Source organism: Bison bison, unplaced genomic scaffold (assembly GCF_000754665.1).
Source record: "Bison bison bison isolate TAMUID 2011002044 unplaced genomic scaffold, Bison_UMD1.0 scf7180017864037, whole genome shotgun sequence".
Taxonomy (NCBI): Eukaryota; Metazoa; Chordata; class Mammalia; order Artiodactyla; family Bovidae; genus Bison; species Bison bison.
Window position 1 is genome coordinate 4,898,814 of NW_011494609.1, and position 21,383 is coordinate 4,920,196.

The 21,383-nt window shown below is 47.1% G+C and overlaps 1 protein-coding gene across 1 annotated transcript in view; it reads left to right on the top strand.

Moving 5' to 3' along the window:
- Positions 1-1,816: 1,816 nt before the first annotated feature.
- The window catches only part of LOC104984995 (aryl hydrocarbon receptor-like), a 43,518-nt gene continuing 23,951 nt past the window's right edge, over positions 1,817-21,383 (top strand). The window contains exons 1-4 of the mRNA XM_010834983.1: positions 1,817-1,824; positions 3,192-3,377; positions 5,873-5,888; positions 14,495-14,602. Coding sequence (XP_010833285.1) covers positions 1,817-1,824; positions 3,192-3,377; positions 5,873-5,888; positions 14,495-14,602 — 318 coding nt within the window. The remainder of the gene's footprint in view (positions 1,825-3,191; positions 3,378-5,872; positions 5,889-14,494; positions 14,603-21,383) is intronic.

Consider the following 21,383-nt stretch of genomic DNA (forward strand, 5'->3'; position numbering starts at 1 on the left):
CATATCTGAGGTTATTGATATTTCTCCCAGCAATCTTGATTCCAGCTTGTGCTTCTTCCAGCCCAGCGTTTCTCATGATGTACTCTGCATAAAAGTTAAATAAACAGGCTGTCTTACTGTACTTGTACTCCTTCTAGCTTATTAGTGCTAGGAGCAGTCCCACACACCAGCGTGTTGGAACCAGTCCTGGGAGCCTCAGGATAAGCCTGCTGCATAGGACACAGCCCACCCACCAGCAGACTAACTTCAACGGTGGGGCACCTTGGACCCTCAACCAGCCGCCCTAGGATCTGGACACACCCACCAGAGTACCAACACCATCTTTGGGAAACTCCAGACCCCAAAGCCAGCTGTGTCAGGAACGAGCCCAGCCCACCAGCAGGTGGACACTAGATCCAGGAGTCTCAGAATCTAACTCCACATGCCAGTGGGCCAGCAGCAGCTCCAGGGCCCCCAGAGTCTCTGCAGCCAACAGCCTCATGACCCAGGCCCACCCCCAGGGGCCAGCAGCCTCGACACAAAGCAGGGCTTGTCAACCAGATGGGGGACCAGCTAAGTCTCCCAGGCCTCCCACATAGCCCACCACAACAGAAGGACCCATGCAGCCCATCGCGGGTATCCCTGGGCCAGAGGGGAGTGCACCACTGGGACACATAGAGCATCTCCCACAAAAGGCCACTTATTCAAGGTCAGCAAACATAACCAACTTATGAAATACACAAAATTGAAAACATGAGGTGACCGAGGAATCTATTCGAAATGAAAGAACTCAGCCTTGTAAGCTTGTCACAGGAGCTATAAACACAGGTCATCTGTATTTTACTCTGAGCTTTGGACAATGAAAGTTCAGTGGAAGTGAAATGGAGATGAAAAATCTACCTGTTGAAGAGTTCAAGGTATTGATCAACGCTGGTCAAAGAACTGGGGAGAAAAAAGAGAAGTTAAGAGTTTTAACAAAGGATTAGAAAATATAAAGAAGAAAGAGAGATGAAGAATACAGTAACTGAAATAAAAAATACACTAGAAGTAATCAACAGTAGATTATATGATACAGGGGACAGATCAATGAACTGGAAGACAGAGTAGTAGAAATCACTGAAGCTGAACAGAAAAAAAGAAGAAAAGATTAAAAGAAGTGAGGACAATTTAAGAGACTTCTGGAACAACATCAAGGGTACTAACGTTCACATTATAGGGGTCCTGAAAGGAGAAAAGAGAGAGTAAGGGGCAGAGAACACATGTGAAAGCATAATAGCTGAAAACTTCCCTAACCTGCGAAAAGAGAGAAATATTCAAGTTCAGGAGGCTCAGAGAGTCCCAAACAAGATCAACCCAAACAAGACCATGCCAAGATATCCTGTACTTAAAAAGGCAAAAGTTAAGTATAGGGACTATTAAAAGCAGCAGAGAAAAGCAACAAGTAACATACAAGGAACTGTCATGAGGTTATTAGTTGACTTTTTCAGCAGAAACCCTGCAGACCAGAAGGGAGTGGCACAATATAGCTAAAATCATGAAAGGGAAAGACCTATATTCAATACTCTATGTGGCAAGGCTCTCATTTGGATTGGATGGAGAGATCAAAAGTTTACAGACTAGCAGAAACTAAGAGCTCTGCACCATCAAACCAGTTTTGTAAGAAATGTGAAAGGGGCTTCTCCAAGCAGAACAGCAAAGGACGCAACAAGAAATATGAAAGTTACAAAAGAAAAATCCTTTTGGTAAAGGTAAATATACAGTCATGGTAGCAAATCAACCAGATACAAGGCTAGTAGAAAGGTTAAGATTCAATGTGGTAAAGCCATCTCTGTCCGCCATGCTTTGGTAATTGTCCTCTTTCCTTTCTTCCTCCGGAGTTAATACCGTTAGCACTTCATGTCTTTTTGTGCCTTATCAGCTGTACTTTATTTTTCAGTGGTTGCCATAAGGTTGAAATGTAAATCTTATTACTAAATACCTCCATGGGTGTTGTACATACCTCCCTCAGTAACCTGATGTTTCCTGTCCCAGTCTTTGCGCTGTTGTTTTGATACGTTTCACTTCTACCCCACAGGCAACACTGCTAATTTTTCTTTGAGCAGTCAAGTATCTTTCAAATGAAATTTGCCTAGTTCTTAACCTCATTTTTATCAGCAACAACATTGTTCATTCTTTCACGTAGATCCACATTTTTGTCTAGTAACATTTTCCTCCAGCTTAAGCTATTCTTTAGTACTTATTATAGCTCAGATATTCTGTAGATACATTCTTTACAGTTTTGTTTGTCTGAGAATGTCTTTACTTTGCTCTCTCTCTTGAAGGACCTTCTCCAGATTGGGATTCTGGGTTGTCTCCTGCTCCCAGGGTGTTGCCTTCTGGAGCACGTGCTTCCTGGTGATAAGCCCGCATCCATTCTCTTTATTCATCTGTGTGTAATCTGTCTTTTTCCACTGGCTGCTTTTAGAGCTTTCTCTTCATCACTGGTTTTCAGCAATTTGATTATATTTTGATCTGGGGCGTGTGTGTGTGTGTGCAAAGAAAGTCTACAGATTGATAGATACAGATACAGACTATATGGTTGTGCATGTGGCTCAATTATTAATAAGGTATAATTTCCATCTTCTCTGTGTTGATTGCAATATAGAGATTTCCTAACTTAATATGAATGCAAATGTGTCAGGCCATGGGAAATGAGGAGGGACAAATAATCAAAGCATCAGGCCTGGTGCTCTGAGGGCCACCAGGTCTAACCTGCATGTACCATGTGAGACAGCCCCGTCTGTGACCAAGGTCCGCAGCCAGGAGGGCAGTGGGCAGAGCTGCAACAGGGCTTTATAGACCAACAGAAGCTAAAACTAGAGACAGGGCTCCTGCCTCAGAAACTCCAGGGATTTTAGAATTCCAGGAGTCTCGTGAGTAATGCAGAAGTGAAATTGCAAAGGGAAGGGATAAACTGGGAGATATACATACAACTGTACATAAAGAAGATAACTTTATACACAAGAAACTCTACTCAACACTCTAATGACCTAATAGAATCTAAAAAAGAGTGGATATATATACATTTGTAACTGATTCATTTTGCTGTACATTTGAAACTAACACAACATTGTCAATCAACTACACTCCAATAAAAATTGTTTGCTTGTTTTTTAAATAAATTGCAGAGGAGGATGGGACGATGACCACTTTTCTCTTTCTGCAAGTCCTAGGCCACAACCTCCAGAGGGTGCTAAGTCCAACCCTTCTAAACGACACCGGGACCGCCTCAATCAAGAGCTGGGCAAACTCAGCAGCTTGCTGCCCTTCCCCGAAGATGTGCGAGCCCGACTTGACAAGCTCTCCGTCCTCAGGCTGATCGTGGGCTACCTGAAGGTGAAGAGCTACTTCACAGGTAGGTGGCAGCTGTGATTCCAAGACAAGACGTGAGTGGAGGCCATGGACACCAGCGCTTGAGGTTAGCTTTCTGTACAGGCAAAAGCTACATCATTGCTTTTGAATCTCAGGCAAAGGTGGGAGGTACCATGCCCAACACAGGTGTGATGGGTGAACCAGAACACAGATGTGTCAGTGCCCAACCTGACGTGCGAATCCCAGGCTCCACGTCATCTCTCAGGCTGCCCACAGAAGAGGCACGCAGGGTCCCTGCCTAGCTGTCTTCTGCACAGCAGCCTGAGTGGACACCCGTCTTCTTTCCTTCCTTTGCTTTGTCATTTCTTGTGAGAATCCAAGTGTTCCACCACCTTGCAGAACTTTGGCTCAGAAAGAAGGGCTCATTCTTCTGAAAGCAAGATATTTTTTTTCTTGTCTTCTGGGAAACTTCCTCTTCTAAACTTCTCTATCATGTGGTGGGCACAGTGTCCTGCTCCTGGACCCACTGCCCATTCACTTCTGTGTGCTGTTGCTGAACGACGAGGTGGTCTTAACCCCTTCCTGCAAATGAAACTTGTGTTCCAGGGATTGGGTGACGTGGGTGAGCACAGACGAGTTTGTTGTTCCCATGTGCTCTGGAGGAGAGCGTGTGCCCTTCCGACTCTGAGAGCCAAGTTTTGGGAGAATGAACAGAAGAGTCTTGGACAGGATGCTGTGTTATAAATTGTTACAACTGCTCAAAAGAGAAATTCAAAAATTGATTAGATCTAGTTGACTCTGATAATTCACTGAGAATTAGGAAACTTTACCCAAAATGCAGTGGTAACTGTTTCTGTATAGTTGCTAAGTTGTGTCTGACTCTTTGCAACCCCATGGACTATAGCCTGCCAGGCTCCCCAGTCCATGGGATTCTCCAGGCAAGAATACTGGAGTGGGTTGCCATTTCCTCCTCCAGGGAGTAAGTGTTTAATGCTGTACAATAATGCTGTGGAATGTCCACAGCATGGTCACACACCTTTGAGGTGGTGGCCACGGGCTGGGGCAGGGCTGCAGGCGCTCCTAAGGAGGTACCGGGTCTCACTTTGGTGCTGACAGTGTTTGGGAACTAGATAGGGGTGGTGGCTGCACAGTGTTTTCAATGTGCTAAATGCCACTGAACTGCTAGTTTAAGTTGGCTCATTTCATGTCATGTGAATTCCAAAAGGGCTGGAATTCTTTGTAGGGAGGGAGGCAGAGGGCCCAGCCCTCTCAGATCATGAAGGCCCTGAATGTCTTGCCTTCTGCTCACCTCTCTCCATCCCCAGGCTGTAGTGCCAGGGCCTGTCCACCTCCAGACATCCCCAGGGGGCGCCAAGGAGCATGGGAGATTGTCCTCACCCACTCAGCTATGCTGGCAGGCTGCCAACAGCGGCAGACCCAACCTCTGCCCTGGATCTGACCTCCCCACGAGTCATCCTGAAGGAAAATGTGCCTGTGTGTCCTTGATCTGCCCTGGAGAGCTGCTTTCTTCACAGGGTCACATGTTGTTTTCATGTGAGACACCGTGGTCCTTACCCCAGACCAAATCTGGTCTGCTCAGAGCTCTGTGTCCAAGTCCTGGCTCTCCCACTAACTGCACATTCTTCCTCTGGGTCCCTCATCCGAATGGTGAGGGGACAGCCGTTTCCCATCCAGGCAGGAGTGGAGCCTCTGGGAGAGACGTGTGTCACCTCAGGAGCCAGCTTGGGAAAACAGTGCTCAGTCCTGCTGGGCCCTCAAGAGGGCGGGAGGGCTGAGCCCAGGATCCACACCTACCGGGGCTCCTCCGAGGACATGTCGCTGTCCACTGGGTCCTGGCCCATCCCGGCCATGCAGTCCACTTGGCTGCCACTCTAATGGCCTAGCAGCCTCCTGCCATGGCCTGAGACTGGGGGCTAGGACCATCTTTCCCATTCTGGATAATGTAAAAGGCTGCCCTTCAAGGCCTTGCCTGGCCTTTCTCCTGTCCCCCACCTCCAGACCACTCATGGCTGTGACCTCCCATCTTCATCCCCTGCCTTACCCCAGCATCCCCAGAGTCCCCTGCCCTCCTCTCCTCCCCACTGGGTCCCCTCCTTCCTCCTCTTCTCCTCTTCCCCTGCCTCCTGGCCTTTTGTGACATCCTTGATGGCTCTGGCCATCCAGTCAAGAAGATTCTGGGACTGTCCTTGTGTTCCTCCCAAGATGCCTGAAAGGGCAGAGGCTAGTTTGCCTTCATCATTTACTGTCTAGGAAACAAAGAGAGCCTCTTCATGGATCATGGCCTTGTCATAGCGAGAGGGGAAAACAACAGAATGGGAAAGACTAGAGATCTCGTCAAGAAAATTGGAGATATCAAGGGAATATTTCATGTAAGGATGGGCACGATACAGGGCAGTAAAAGTAAGGACCTAACAGGGGCAAAAGAAATTAAGAAGAGGTGGCAGGAGTACACAGAAGAACTATACAAAAAAAAAAGGTCCTAATGACCAGGGTAACCACAGTGGAGCGGTCACTCACCTAGAGCCAGACATCCTGGAGTGTGAAGTCAAGTGGGCATTAGGAAGCATCACTACAAACAAAGCTAGTGGAGGTGATGGAATTCCAGCTGAGCTGTTTCAAATCCTAAAAGATGATACTATGAAAGTGTTTCACTCAATATGTCAGCAAATTTGGAAAACTCAGCAGTGGCCACAGGACTGGAAAAGGTCAGTTTTCATTTCAGTTCCAAGGAAGGGCAGAGTCAAGGAATGTTCAAACTACCATACAATTGCACTCATTTCAGATGCTAGCAAAGTAATGCTCAAAATTCTCCAAGTCAGGCTTCAGCAGTATGTGAACCAAGAACTTCCAGATATACAAGCTGGGTTTAGAAGATGCAGAAGAACCAGGAATCAAATTGCCAATATTCATCAGATTATAGAGAAAGCAAGAGAATTCCAGAAAAACATCTACTTCTGCCTCACTGACTATGCTAAAGCCTTTGACTGTGTGGATCGCAACAAACTGTGGAAAATTCTTTAAAGATAGAAATACCAGACCACCTTACCTGCTGCGGGGAGCGAGCTCCGCCTCTGGCAAAGGTCATGAGGAAGGAGGCTTGGCATACACAAAGGCGGGATCAAGCCTCAGGAGTCTCCCTGGAAATTCTCGAGCAATCTACCCCCAAAACCAGAGTCTGCCTACTTTCTGCTTTGTGCTTTCACCTACACTTCTGACTTTATGGGGGGCTGTCCCCCACTACCTCTCTGAAAAAAGAGTTAGCTTATAGCTCCAGTTAATAATTCCTGGGTGTGACAGTGTTTCAACCTACAAACTCCCTTGGAAGTCCTCTAGCCTGCCTGAATAGGTTTTTCCGGCCACATGTGATTGCTCAGAGCCTCCAAACTGTGAGAGGCATGAGATGTTCTAAACTGTCTAAATACAGATTCCTTTGAGCAGTCAAAAGATTGATCAGAAATTGTATTGGTGAAGGGATTTTCACTTGTTGGGCCAATGTTTGCTGCTAAGTCTCCATATCCCTTACCTGCTGTGTCCCTGGCAGTGTATTGATTAATATAATTGGTGTAAATAGTAGCTTTAATGTTTGTAACCTGGGACCCTTGAGTTAATTCTTTTTCTTGTTATAGCCCACCACACCTTTGCTCTGTAGGAATGCAACTTTATCTAATGCTTTTTGGAGGCTGGAGCCTGACTTGAGAATAATCACCTTTAGAGAAAAAGGCCTCCGGGCCAGAAGATGATGCAAATCACCTAAACTTTTGCATATGATAAGTTTGCAGGAAGAAAGCCTGGCTTACTGCATGACTCTACCCCTTCCCCCATTATCCTCTATGCATAACTTAAGGTATAAAAACTACTTTGGAAAATAAAGTGCGGGCCTTGTTCACTGAAACTTGGTCTCACCATGTCGTTCTTTCTCTTACCTTCTGGCTGAATTATTCAGCCTCTTTTCTACACTGAATTTCCTCACTGAGCTATCCTTATTTCAGCCTCTTTTCTACACTGAATTTCCTCACTGAGCTATCCTCATTCTATTACTCTTTATATCCTTAATTAACGTTTAATTAAGCAATTGTTTCCTGATCCTCGCCGACGCCGTCCCCGCTTCGAATTCCCTGGATCAGCCGGGGCTGGTCCCCGGCAACCTGCATCTTGAAAAACTTGTAGGCAGGTCAAGAAGCAATAGTTAGAACCGGACATGGAACAACGGACTGGTTCCAAATTGGGAAAGGAGTTCGTCAAGGCTGTATATTGTCACCCTGTTTATTTAACTTAGATGCAGAGTACATCATGCTAAATGCCAGGCTGGATGAAGCACAAGCTGGAATCAAGATTGCTGGGGAAAATATCAGCAACCTCAGGTATGCAAATGATAGCACTCTAATGGCAGAAAGCAAAGAGGAACTAAAGAGCTTCTTGATGAAGGTGAAAGAGGAGAGTGAAAAAGCTGGCTTAAAACTCAACATTCAAACAACTAAGATCATGGCATTCAGTACCATCACTTCATGGAAAATAGAAGAGGAAAAAGTGGAAACAGTGACAGATTTTGTTTTCCAAAATCACTAAGGATGGTGATTGCAACCATGAATTTAAAAGACGCTTACTCCTTGGAAGGAAAACTTTCACAAACCTAGACAGTGTATTAAAAAGCAGAGACATCACTTTGCTGACAAAGGTCTGTCTGGTCAAAGCTATGGTTTTTCCAGTAGTCATGTATGGATGTGAGAGTTAGACTATAAAGAAAGCTGAGCACCAAAGAATAGATGCTTTTGAATTGTGGTGCTGGATAAGACTCTTGAGAGTCCCTTGGACAGCAAGGAGATCAAACCAACAGTCCTAAAGGAAGTCAACTCTGAATATAGATTGGAAGGCCTGATGCTGAAGCTGAAGCTCCAATACTTTGGCCACCTGATGTGAAGAGCTGGCTCATTCAAAAAGACCCTGACGCTGGGGAAAAAATTGAGGTCAAGAGGAGAAGAGGGCAGCAGAACACAAGATAGTTGGATGGCATCACTGACTCAATGGATCTGAGTTTGAGCTGACTCTGGGCAATAGTGAAGGACAGGGAGCCTGGTGTGCTGCAGTCTGGGCTGTTGCAAAGAATCAGGCATGACTTAACAGCTGAACAACAATGATCAGTAGGTGCATTTCAGTCAGGACACTCTGGGCTGCCAGTAGCAGAAACCACAACTCCAACCACTCTGGGCAGATGTCAACTCAGTCCCAGACTGGGACCAGCAATGAGGAGACTTGTTCACTGGGAGCAGAGAGGAGGGGACCCCAAAGGTGGTCCCTCCTGCCAAGACTGTCCACCAGGTGGGCAGTGAGGAGCGTGCAAACCCCCGGAGGTGGGAAGGCAGGCAGCAGAGCAGGGGAGCCGGCCAAGTGCACACGGCGCCCCAGACTGTGACATGCACTTGCCCGTGGGACAGATTGCAGTCACCGTGGGAGTGTGGGAGGTTGGCTTTGTACCTGTATCTCAGACAGGCTCTCAGGGCCCAGCCCCAGACCACACCTTGAGCAGCGAGGGTCCATACCCGGCCTTTCACTGGTCACTTGAGAAGTGGCAACAATAAAAGCTAAGATGGGCCTGGACATCTAGTCCTGCAATTAGACAGGCACTCATCCCCCCAGGGACTCTGGAGATGCCAGGAGAGGCTCTGCAGACCAGGACTGCAGAGCAACCATCTGCTTGGACGTGGTTGGGGGATTTCCCTCCACTTACTCCCTACTCCCCTCCCACGACCCTGCCCCAAGGCTCCAGAAGCTGGCAGAGTGCAGAGCTTCCCAGGAGCAAGGGATGTGAGCAGAGCCTCTTCGCGTTCCTGTGGCACCCCTCCCAGCACAAGGAGAGCTCCCCCACTGGCACATTTCTTCTTCCGACCTCTCTAATGCAGTCGCTGACCTAAAGTCTGAAGTTGACCTAATGGGCTTTGACTCAAGATCTGTGTGGCTCTGGGAATATTGTGATTTATTCTGACCATGTTGTGTCAACCGTGATCTTTCTCTCCCACCCTCAGTACCTCCTGCCCTCATGCCATTTCTCTGTCCAGCCACTGGATGGTCAGTAAATGGAGTAGATGTGTCCACCTGCTTCAGGGGGCATTTCCCTGTGTCCCCACCTCCAGAAGGGCCATGTGCCAACAATGTCACTACTAAAGGTTAACCCTTGTTACCTGATACATGCTCACCACTCTGGTTTCTCACTCTTTCTCTGTGACTCAGCATCCGTGAGACAGAAGTGTCATTTCTGAGCATCCTCTCTGAGCCAGGCCTTCTGTGCAGGTATCTGACTGTGGTACCCTGTCACCATATTCCAGTCAGATGAGAAAAGATGACCTCAGAGAGGTCAAGAATACACCAAGGTGGCAGAGCAGCCAGAGACAGAGCTAGGGCCCAGCCAGCTCCGCACTGGGCAGAGCCTCTTCTGCCACAGAAGGAAGTAGTATGACACCGTGAACTTGAGCTGGAGGAGACTGGGTGGGCATCACCTGGGCCTTGGACTCTCTGGGGCTCACTGTCCTGTAGAGAAAGCAGGTGAGGAGGTTCTGCCGGAGAGATGGGAAAAGCACATGGCTGGACAGGAGCCCACTGCTCATGCCCCTCTGGGGACCTGGGGGATGGCCTGCTGGGGCTGCCCTGCCTGGCGGACAAGCACATTACCCCTCAGCATGGCAGGAGGCTAAGGAGCCTGAGAAGGGGTGTGTGTAGAATCAGAGGGTGTGGGCACTCTGGACCCCTGCCAGCCTGAAGCCTGCCCAGATGTCTCACTTTGAAGAGAAGAAAGTCCTATTTCTCAGGACTCCTTGGTGCAAGGCTGCTGGAGCATGGAATTCCTTCTGCAGAATTCCTCCCTCCCACACCTTTATCCTCCCAGACAACCAGCAACATCTGACCCAGGGATGCTGCAGGGGTCCTGGCCCAGAGCTCGCAGGTAGGGATACCCCTGGTCTCCACTGGACTCTGTGATGACAAAGAAGGCTGTTTGTTTGTTATTGAGTTGCTAAATAATAAAATGACACACAGATCTCTTCAAACAAATGACTTTCTTCTAATTTCAAGCCAGACTCAGCTGTTTCTCAAGGCTGCTCCATCTCTGATGCTGGTCTGGACAAGCACAGGCAGCTTCAGCAGCCTTTGGATTTCTTTCCAAGAATCAGAGCCGTATCACTTAACAGGTATTTTTGTGGCTGTAAGATGCTTTCCTTGAACAAGAGCTGTGCCTATGAGATCATTAAACATGTTTATTCATTTTTAATCTTTGGATCTTTTTTCTTATCAAGTATTTCTGAAGAGGTGTTCACTACAGACATAGAGATGGTGATCCATTCCTTGAAAGTAGAAAAGAGGCTTGGAGCATCACTGAGGGCTTCTGCTCTGCTAGGGTACTCGTGAGATCGGTGTGTGTTCTGAGAGGCTGGAATCTTGTGTGTTCCTGTGACCCAAGACCCTGGCGTCTCCTCCATGGTGTGTCTACTCCGCCTCCGGTTGCCTGTGACATTCTCTCCTCAAGCCCCTCCACGCTTCCATTGTTTCTTGACCAGGACACACTTTCCTTTTTTCTGAACATCCTGAAGCAGAGCGTGTGATATGCAGCTGCTCAGCTGACCCCTCAGGACCGAGTTTCCCGCTCTTTTCAGTCCCTGCCGTCACTGCTCTCCAGCAGTTCCCTCTTTGAGTGACGTGAGCCACCACCCTGAATCCTCAGCCAGAGCACAGGGGTTTGGGGGCTTTGGGTTGGGCTGAGCCACCCCAGTGAAGGATGATTTCTGCACCAGTGTTAACAGCCCGTCACCACCTCTTATTTTATACTGAAAAGAAAATGCTACCAAAACACTGAATCATAAGATCTCTCTGTGGCTTTTGGGTTTTCATCTTGCTTTTCCCCATATTTCCTGAAATCTGAAAGGTGCTAAGTGCAGTTCACCAGAGGGACATGTCTTCAAGGCCCCTTCCTACAGTTCGGATTTGTATTCATCTCTCGCTTCCTGCAATGTTTGCAGGCAACAGCCTGGGTCTCCTTGGGAAGGACTGGTGAGACCTTGGGCTGGGGTGGGACTCACCTGGAGACAAAAGGATGGAAATGGGAGCAGCCTTTCACCCCCTTCAGGATGTATATGGCCTCAGAGACTGGGACAGGAGGAAGGTTCTGGGCTCCGTGACAAGGAACGGGACCCTGAGTGCACGGCGGGGAGGTGCACGCAAGCTGTGCCTTTGGGGACATCCTGGGGTGAGCTCTGACAGAAAGCACCGGCTGTCGGCATCTTGCCCATCCTTCAAGGGCTGTTCCACGTGCTGTTTCTTCCAGGAAGACATCCTGGAGCTGGGGGCCCCTCCCGCTGGATGGAGCACCTCAGGCCACAGCACTTCAGGTGGTGCTTTCTACCCCCCACCTCCGAGCCCAAAAGTGCCTCTCTCACCATTCCCGTGTTCTTCACGCAGCCTTAAACACAGCCCGTCTTTGGTAAACATTTGAGAGGAATGGAAGGAAAACATCTGGGGGCTTGAGTGAAATAGCTGGTCAATGAAAGCCAAACATCTTAATAGTAGTTTCTTACCCAACTGCAGGTGCTTTTCCTTCAAGAGGTTTGAGGAGGGAAAAAAATACATTTGTCAAGACATTAAGTTTGTAGACAAAGAGGAATGTGTTGACTCTTTGGCTGGAAGAAGCTTAATGAGAGCAACAGAGGAGAAAGAAGGGTGGGGAGGGGGCTTATCTATGGGGGCCAGGTTTCCCTCCTTCAGGAAGCTCGTGTCCCTGAGGAATAATACTAACGTATGTAACGTAATACAGTGATACCTGGACTAGGGGGCATTTTGAGCCTTAAATCCCTTGATTGCAAAAACCGTCTTCAGAGTCTGGGGAACACGGCAGCCATTCGTCCTGCCTCTAATAGGACTTGGGTTCGAGGGTCACAGGCAAGGGAAGGAGCAGCTGCCCTGGACAGACCCCAGGGTTTGGGGTCACCTTTTCTCTGTGCTTGTCCTCTATTCCACAAATCCAAGGTGAGTATCTTCCAACCATAAATTCCAAACCCCATTTCCCTGTATATGTAAAAACAAAGAGAACACGGCCCCACGAGGTACACAGCTCCATTCTATACAGACCATGGACTGAGTTTGTATCAGTCCGTGTTGCTCTGATGTCCAGAAGCTGTTGTGTTGGCGTACTGTGGCCAAGTCCATGTGACAAAAGGAAAGCTCTCTTCCTGAGGACTTTTAACGAGCTTGCTAGTGCGTCTTTGCCACGTTCCCGAAGACTTTAGAAGTTCACATGTGATGCTGTTTTCTGTGTAAACTAAAGGACGACTTGTTTACGAGGCAAGTGCCAACCTGTGTTTCTAATGTCAGACACTGTTCCACTACTTATGCATGTGCTGGTCCAATAGGGTTTTTTTAGATAAGGCTTTTTTGTTTTCAGACTTCATCTTTGAGATAAAAAAATACAGTCACCAATATTACTGATGATTCTAAGGGGAGGAGTTTCCAGAGTTTGCACTGAAGAGTCATTCATTGTCAAATAAATCGTGAAATTACCTCCTTATCTGCATTAGTAATAAATCTTGTGTTTACCCAGCTAAATATCTCTGGGACTCATACAGTCAGTCTTACTTAAAGAGAACACCAAGAAATGTGAAATGAAAAAAACCTTGGCTCATTTTTCTGGCTCACTGCTAGAACTCAGGGTGGTTTGTATAGAATGGATATACCTGTGTACCTCGTGGGGCCATGTTCTTTTTGTTTTACAGATACAGGGAAATGGGGTTTGGAATTTATGGTTGGAGGACACTCACCTTAGATTTGTGGAATAGAGGACAAGGACAGAGAAGTGAGCCCCAACCCCTGAGGTCTGTCCAGGGAACCTGCTTCTTCCCTTGCCTGTGATCCCCGAACCCAAGTCCTGTTGCTTTCCTTGTGCACAAACACGGCAATGATCTCAGCCCTTGGCAATGCTAGGATAAAGGCCCAGCATGTGACATCTGTCTGTCCACCTCACCCTGCAGAGCACGTGAAGGCACATCACACTCTGGGCTCTTCTGCAGGTGCTGGGGCTCACGGGGAGCAAAGACCTGTCAGCACGGAGGTTAGGAGTGGAGGAAGCAGACTGTGAATCCAGAGACAGATGCACAATAAGACATCAGGTGCAGGTTCAGCGGGGCTGCTGAGGGGCCCAGGGCAGAGTGGCAGGTGCTGCTGATCAACACTGTGGAGCGGGAGGCCACTTGAGGACAGCTGAGTCCATACGGCATGTGAAGGAGGAGCCCTCTGGCAGAGGGCAGTACCTGAAGGGCTCCTGGCACAGGGGCATGGACTGTTCTGAAAACAGTGAAAAGGCTGGGGCCCAGAAGGGCAGAGGGCAAGCTCCAAGGAGCCGGTCCCAGGAAACGTCATGGAACACAGCTGTGCACGGTCCTGATTACAACCTCTGAGACTACAGGGAAGCTGTTTCCTTGCTAACTCCAATTACTCAAAATCAAACTGATACATCATGGTCAGGATTATGATTTTGTCCTGTGATGTGAAACTTTTGGATGCTTCTGAGCAGGGAAGTGGCATCATGTGCTGTGCAAGTGCAAGAGATGCTACATCAGCTGCCGCTCAGAGGCCTGATTGCCTGGGACAAAGGTAGAAGTAGGGAGATCAGTGAGGAGGCTGGTGTCTTGGTCCAGTGAGAGCTGGTGTTTCAGACCAAGATGGGTGGAGGTGATGAAACAAAGGCAGCTTCCTATCACAGGCTGTATGGGTTGCTCCAGCCTGGTCTGATGGGTCAGGCAGAAACAGCACACGACCCCTGTGTACTACTAGGAGACGGAGGAGCAAGTAACTTTCATCAGGAGAAATGGCGAGTCTTCCTCAGAGGAGGCAACATTTGGAATTGAATGAATGCTTTGCCTGCAGAGAAGCTTTCAGTAAGAACTGTTCCGACAAAGAGTGAAATGATGCCCTATTCCCAGGTGGAGGGGCAGGTTTTAATTACATGGCCACTCTTGCTGGAGCCTTTGGGGAAGAGCGCAAGGTGCCAGGGGACAGAGCCACATCTGCCATTCTGAGCTGAGAACCAGGGTCACCTGGGTTCTCCTGTCTGTCCCAGGTGGACAGAACATCTTCATAACACCTGTTCTCTTTCTCAGCCACCCTAAAGGACGGCAGTGTGGACTGCTCTGCTGACCCATCCATGAACCCCAGAAGAGAGCACCCTTTTGCACAGGTCCATGGAGAATTGTTTTCTGAAGGAGACTTGCTTCTTCAGGTATTGTATGAATTGACATCTGTACTTTCTATCAGTGGTTATGAATCGTAACAGAATCAAGCTCCAGAGTTTTCCAGAAAACACTTTGTTTCAGCTCTTGTTGAAGTGTCTTTAATTATTGTGTCAAAATCCTGTTTGAGTGTTCTACATCTAGTTTTCCGTTTTGGACAGTTCTGTACTCATACTGCATGTGGGTGGGAGTCACACAGGGGCAGGAAGAGCTGGGAACCACGGATGCCAGGCCCTGGTGGCCACTTGCTAGTCAAGTGTGGGTGCCTCCCCCCAAGAGGGGTTCTCCATCTGAGCTTTTTAGGCCCTGAGCATGGAGAACATGCAGGGCCCTGGGCAACTGGCCACAGAAGCAGTTGGGCCTCTTCTTCAGGGAAGAAGAGACCACTGCATCCTTATTTATATGGTGTTGGCTTATTTATCTGCTGAGGATTCAGTCTCAGCACAGTCCAGGCAAGAGTACTGGAGTGGGTTGCCATTGCCTTCTCCCTCAGCACAGTCACTCTATCTTAAAGTCTTAAAAGTCGGTTATTCTCTCCACTGAAGAGTGAAAGGTTGTTGTTGAATCACGCGAATACACCGGGATTCTTGGCCCCCGGAGGAGAAGAATTCAATCCGGGGCCAGAGACGAGGCTTGATCGCTCAGAGCTTTTGTGTAATAAAGTTTTATTAAAGCATAAAGGAGATAGAGAAAGCTTCTGACATAGGCATCAGAAGGGGGCAGAAAGAGTACCCGCTTGCTAGTGTTAGCAATGAAGTTATATATTCCAAAGACTGTCTGGAGGTTGTAAAGACCTCACCAGACCTACTCCCATAATTTACATTTTAAGATAACAGAATCAGCCAGAAGGTTTAATCCAAAGACCGTCCTTAGGCAGGATACATTATTGTTATATAATCCTAAGGAATGTGGAGAAAGAAAAAAAGTTTGTCCTTTTTTCCTCGTTGAGAATTCCAGACCCCTCTCTCCTTGGGGACCCCTAGACTCCCTATCAACCTGCCTAGGAAATGACTCTCTCATTCCCCCCTTTTCTTTTAGGAGAATTATGTTGCCTAGGGAAAAGTGGCGTCGTTCTCGTTCCATAACTGCTTCCGAGCTGACAAGGGGGCATTGTCCCTAAATTGGTGAGGCAACATATTCTCCTAATCCTCATATTGAGGATATCTGATCCAGGGACCCCAAATAGTAGCTGGAGGAAGTTGCAACAGTAGCAGGAGTTTGAGCAATCATTTGTAACTTAAAAGCTTTCAAGTGGCTAGATACAAATCTAGTTATACAATTACAGTTGCAGGCAACATAGTCACTAAAACAAGTTAAAATCGAAATTAAAAGTCACATTATGTCCATAGTTAAAGTGCAAAGTGTTGCACCAGTCCATTTTAGGGTTGGTAGATGTCATCAGATGAAGAAGAGGCGTCGCATGTGATTGTTGTCGAAGGTATTCACAGACTTGGAGAAAGTCTTTTCCTTGAAGTGGGGATGTCCACCACGGGAAGCCTTCCACTGATGAAGAGAGGAGTGCTCCACAGACCCAGCAGTTAGACCGATTGTGGAATCCAGCATAGGAGTGAGCCCAGGACAGGAAGACATTGTCTTGAGGATCCAACAGCAGATTCAGGATTTTTGGAGTCAGCAGAAGTAGACTCGCATAGATTATCAGGCCCATCCGCTGCCCTTTGCTTAACTCTAGAGCTCGGGTCAGAGCCACAAGCTCTGCTAACTGAGCACTCGTTCCCTGGGGGAGAGATTTTGGTCCAAAACCTGTTCAGCAGTCACCACGGTGTAACCTGCTTTACGTTTTCCATCCTCAACAAAAGAACTACCATCTGTAAATATTTCCATGTCAGGATTGTCTAATGGGGTATTCTTTAGATCCTCCCGAGCTGCATAGTTTAAAGTTAGGAATTGAAAACAATCGTGGTCAGGTGTTTCATTTTCCTTCTCAGGAAGGAAAGTGGCAGGATTTAAATTTCCACAAACTTTAAGCTTAGTTACTGGTCCTTCTAACAACAATGACTGATACTTAAGAAGCCTACTGTCTGTCACCCAAATATTAACCTTAGAATTTAAGATTCCACTCACATCATGAGAAGTCAGTACAGTAAGGTTTCGTCCATTAATTATTTTTAAAGATTCAGGTGCTAATAAAGCCGCTGCCCCAATTACTCTTAGACAGTGGAGCCACCCACCTGAAACTACATCTAATTCTCTGCTTAGATAAGCAATAGGTTGCTGGTGAGGCCCTTGGGGTTGTGTCAAAACTCCCAATGCCACACCTTTTCTTTCAGTGACAAACAAATTAAATTCTGACCCTGTGGACAAGCTCAGAGCTGGAGCTTGCAGGAGAGCAGTCTGAAGAACCTTAAAAGCCTTTTGAGTTTCTGTTTGTCGGTTTGGACCTGCTGAGTTTCAGCTATAAGTTTATATAAAGGCCGGGCAAGTTCCCCATAACCCAGAATCCAAATGCGACAGTAACCTGTAATTCCCAAAAATCCTCTCAATTGTCTTAAAGTCATAGGTAGGGGATGATTTAGTACAGGTTTAATTCTCTCAGGGCCTGTGGCCCTAGTTCCTTCTGATATGATTAGGCCCAGATATCTAACCGACTGTTGACAAAGCTGAGCCTTTTCTCTTGATGCCTTGTAACCACAGCCTGCCAGAAAGTTTAAGAAATCTTCTGAGGCTCGCGAACAAGCTTTCTCTGTCTCAGCACAGAGCAAAATACCATTTACATATTGTAACACCACTGCTTCAGAGCTATTAAAGTTTTGTAGATCCCGTGACAAACTTTGTCCGAAAAAGTGAGGACTGTTACGAAATCCCTGGGGCAAAACTGTCCAGGTTAACTGAGAAGCTGGCTGCGTAGGGTCTTCAAAGGCAAATAGAAATTGACTTTCTTCTGCCAAAGGCACTGAATAAAAGGCATCCTTTAAATCAATTACTGAGAAATATTTGGCCCGTTCAGGAATTTCAGACAATAGAGTATAAGGATTAGGCACCATGGGGTGTAAAGGAACTACAGCCTCATTTATTATTCGTAAATCTTGAACTAGTCTCCATTTACCATTCGATTTCTTTATACCCAAAATAGGAATGTTGCAAGGACTGCTACAGGGAATTAATAGTCCCTGCTCCTTTAAATTTTCAATGATGGGTTTTAACCCTTCCTTAACTTCAGGTTTCAGTGGATACTGCTGCTTATGTGGAAATACATGCGGGTCTTTGAGCTTAACAACTACAGGAATAGCATTTTGTGCTCGACCCACAGATTTTCCATCAGCCCATACTCTAGGATTTACATTTTGTTCAACTAAAGGGAGAGAAAGGGAAGGCTCCATATTCATGAAAACAGAGGCGTGGACCTTGCTCAGTATATCCCTCCCCAAAAGGGGTGAGGGAGATTCTGGCAAAATCAGAAACTCGTGTGAAAACAGCACAGAATCCCAGTTGCAAGATAAAGAATAACTGAAATAATACCTTTTGGCTCGTCCAAACAGTCCCATTACGGAAGTGGATCAGGAAGAAAGTGGGCCAGGGGCTTCAGTAAGCACAGAATAAGTTGCCCCAGTATCTAAAAGGAAATTGACGGATTGGCCCCCCACAATTATTAATACCCGGGGTTCTTTAGGTGTATTAGGATGGGAGCTTGTGTGGGGACCCCCGGGCACCTTCAGTCCTGATTGTCTTGAGAGTCTGACCCTGGAGACCTATGCCTCTGGGGGCAGTCTCTCTTCCAGTGTGGTCCTTTGCAGACCGGACATGGAGCTGGGGGCGACTTAGATGCCTGAGGGCAATCCCGTTTGAGGTGCTCCTCCTTTCCACAGTAATAGCAAGCCCATCCCTTTTCACCTGGGCCCCTCTGGGCATTTTTCTCAGGCTGTTTAAGAACGTTTTTCATAGCCATGGCGAAGGCTTCCACCTTTTCCTTTGTATTTTTTTGCCTTTCTTTCTTTTCCTCATATTCCCTACCATAATAGACTGTCTGAGCCAGTTGTAACAGGGTAGCTAAAGACTGATTTGGTCCATACGCCCGTTTTAATAGCTTACGGCGGATATCTGGAGCCGACTGAGTGAGAAATCTATCCTTTAAGATCACTTTTCCCTCTTTACTTTCGGGATCAATCTCAGTGAATCTGCGAAGGCCTTCTCTCAGTCTATCTAGGAATTTACCAGGAGGTTCCTTCTCCTCCTGTTCTATGTCTGCCAATTTGCCATAGTTTAAAGGCTTAGAACGTGCCTGCCTAAGTCCTTCAAGAATATATCTAACAAAATGACTCTGATCCCATCTTCCTTTAGCTGTGTTGTAGTCCCAGTCTGGTTCTATAGTTGGGACCGCCTGATTCCCAGTGGGAAGGACCACTATCTCATTCTCCCTCTTCCCTACTGATTCATTACCAAGCCATTCATCTCCATAAGCAACCGCTTTTCCCAAAACTCAAGTCTTTGACTCGGGAGTCAGCGTTTGTCCCAAGATATACATCACATCCTTCCAAGTGAAATCATAAAGCAGAGTAACACCTTTAAAAGCTCTAATATATTTTTCTGGGTCCTCTAAATAGTCTCCCAGATCCTCCTTGATTCTTTGTATTTCTTGATAAGAGAAAGGCTTATTAACTCTCACAGACTGATTATTTCTCCCAGTGGGTGTTTCATAAAGAGGCAACAGCTTGTGTGGCTGTTCCTCAGTCTCTCTGGCTGCCCTGCGCATATGATCCCAGGGATAGATTGGAGAAACCTGTTTTTCCTCTTCTCTTTGTCTCCTGTCCTCCATCTCATCTCTTACTTCTATGGTCTGAGTTTCTACCAAAACCAGAGTAGTCTGAGGTTGTACTGAGACAGGAGTTGTTTGGACCTCCATGTGGGCAGTTTGAATCCCAGTTTGGAGTCCCAGGTATGGGTGCAAAGTAAGAGGACAGGAGGGAGCTGAAGGTTTCACGCCCAAATCTATACCCTTAGGACATAAGTCTGGCATATTTCGCAGAGAGAAAAAGGGCAACACATATGCTACTTCTACCCATTTCCCTTGTTCCTTACAGAACCGGTCTAATTGTAGAACAGTATTATACTTAAGAGACCCTCCAACTGGCCACCATTCGCTGTCCTCCAATGGATACCGTGGCCATGCAGTATCACATAGGAAGACCAGGTGTGTCTTCTTTAAGCCCTGGGGATCAAATCTATCCCAGTTTTTCAGGATACAGTTCAAAGGAGTGAGGCTGGAATTGTTAGCTCCCATCTGTAAGAGAGAAAAAAAGTGACCAGCGAGCGCCATTTTTCTACCCGAGGCGTCCCTCCCTGCTCTAGATGGGGGTGTAGACAGACGTTACACCAAAAGCTTTTCCTTCCTGGTCGGACTTAGTCTGTCCCTTACCGATGCAGGCGCCGTACTCATCCCTCCCGGTTCTACCACCGAGATGGGGTGGGGATGTACCAGGGGTAGACTTGATAGCATCCCTACTTGATGTCCAGCTCTTCACCCCCAACCTTGCTTGCCTCTGATGTCACCCGGGGTGAATCAGAGTAACCTTCTGGAATGCCTCCCAAGCTAAGACCGCTGTGGGAAACATTCGTCACCTGAGTTCCTGTCCACGACCCTGAGTATTTCCTGACTACAATAAGACCGACGCGAACATAAAACTGAGATGTTCTTTCTAAGCATCACCACACCAGTATAATAGCCTCCTCTGATCCACTAAGAGCCGGAGTTACCAAAGAAAAAAAACCCATCGCAGTCCCAATCTGAGTAACCTTTAACCTCAGAGATGTTCTGGGAGCTAGAGCTCCACCTAGCTTCTGAACTTTCGATTCCTAGCAAGGCTAGGCACTTTCTTGAATACCAATCCAAGTTTGGGACCTAAGCCACGGTACACAATAACAGTATAGATCACAAGTCCCTTGAAAGTCTATGATCCGATAGATTAGGTTAGTACTTCTAATTCCCAAGGAGTTATGAAATGGTCAAAGAGACCAAAAAGTTTGACCAAAAAAGGAGAGTTCGGTCCACACACTTTGCCCATTTCTGGTCGGTTCCCGAAGGAGACATTGGGTGCCTCTTGGCATTGGCAGGTCAGTATAACGCCCTGACAAGTTTCTGCCATAAGCCGTATGAGATCACCGTGGAACCGCAGAGCAGGGCTCCTTACTTGCTTCCCGCAGGGCGTGTCATTCATTCACACAAGCACACCGTAGAGGTAGTAAAGCACAGCAGAAAACGTGTTCGCTAAGAGAACAAAGAACTAAAGCTCCAAGCATCCTTATCTTGTCCTGAAGGACCCCGGACGAGCCCCCAAGATGAAAGGTTGTTGTTGAATCACGCGAATACACCGGGATTCTTGGCCCCCGGAGGAGAAGAATTCAATCCGGGGCCAGAGACGAGGCTTGATCGCTCAGAGCTTTTGTGTAATAAAGTTTTATTAAAGCATAAAGGAGATAGAGAAAGCTTCTGACATAGGCATCAGAAGGGGGCAGAAAGAGTGAAGTTATATACTCCAAAGAATGTCTGGAGGTTGTAAAGACCTCACCAGACCTACTCCCATAATTTACATTTTAAGATAACAGAATCAGCCAGAAGGTTTAATCCAAAGACCGTCCTTAGGCAGGATACATTATTGTTATATAATCCTAAGGAATGTGGAGAAAGAAAAAAAGTTTGTCCTTTCTTCCTCCTTCAGAATTCCAGACCCCTCTCTCCTTGGGGACCCCTAGACTGCCTATCAACCTGCCTAGGAAATGACTCTCTCATTCCCCCCTTTTCTTTTAGGAGAATTATGT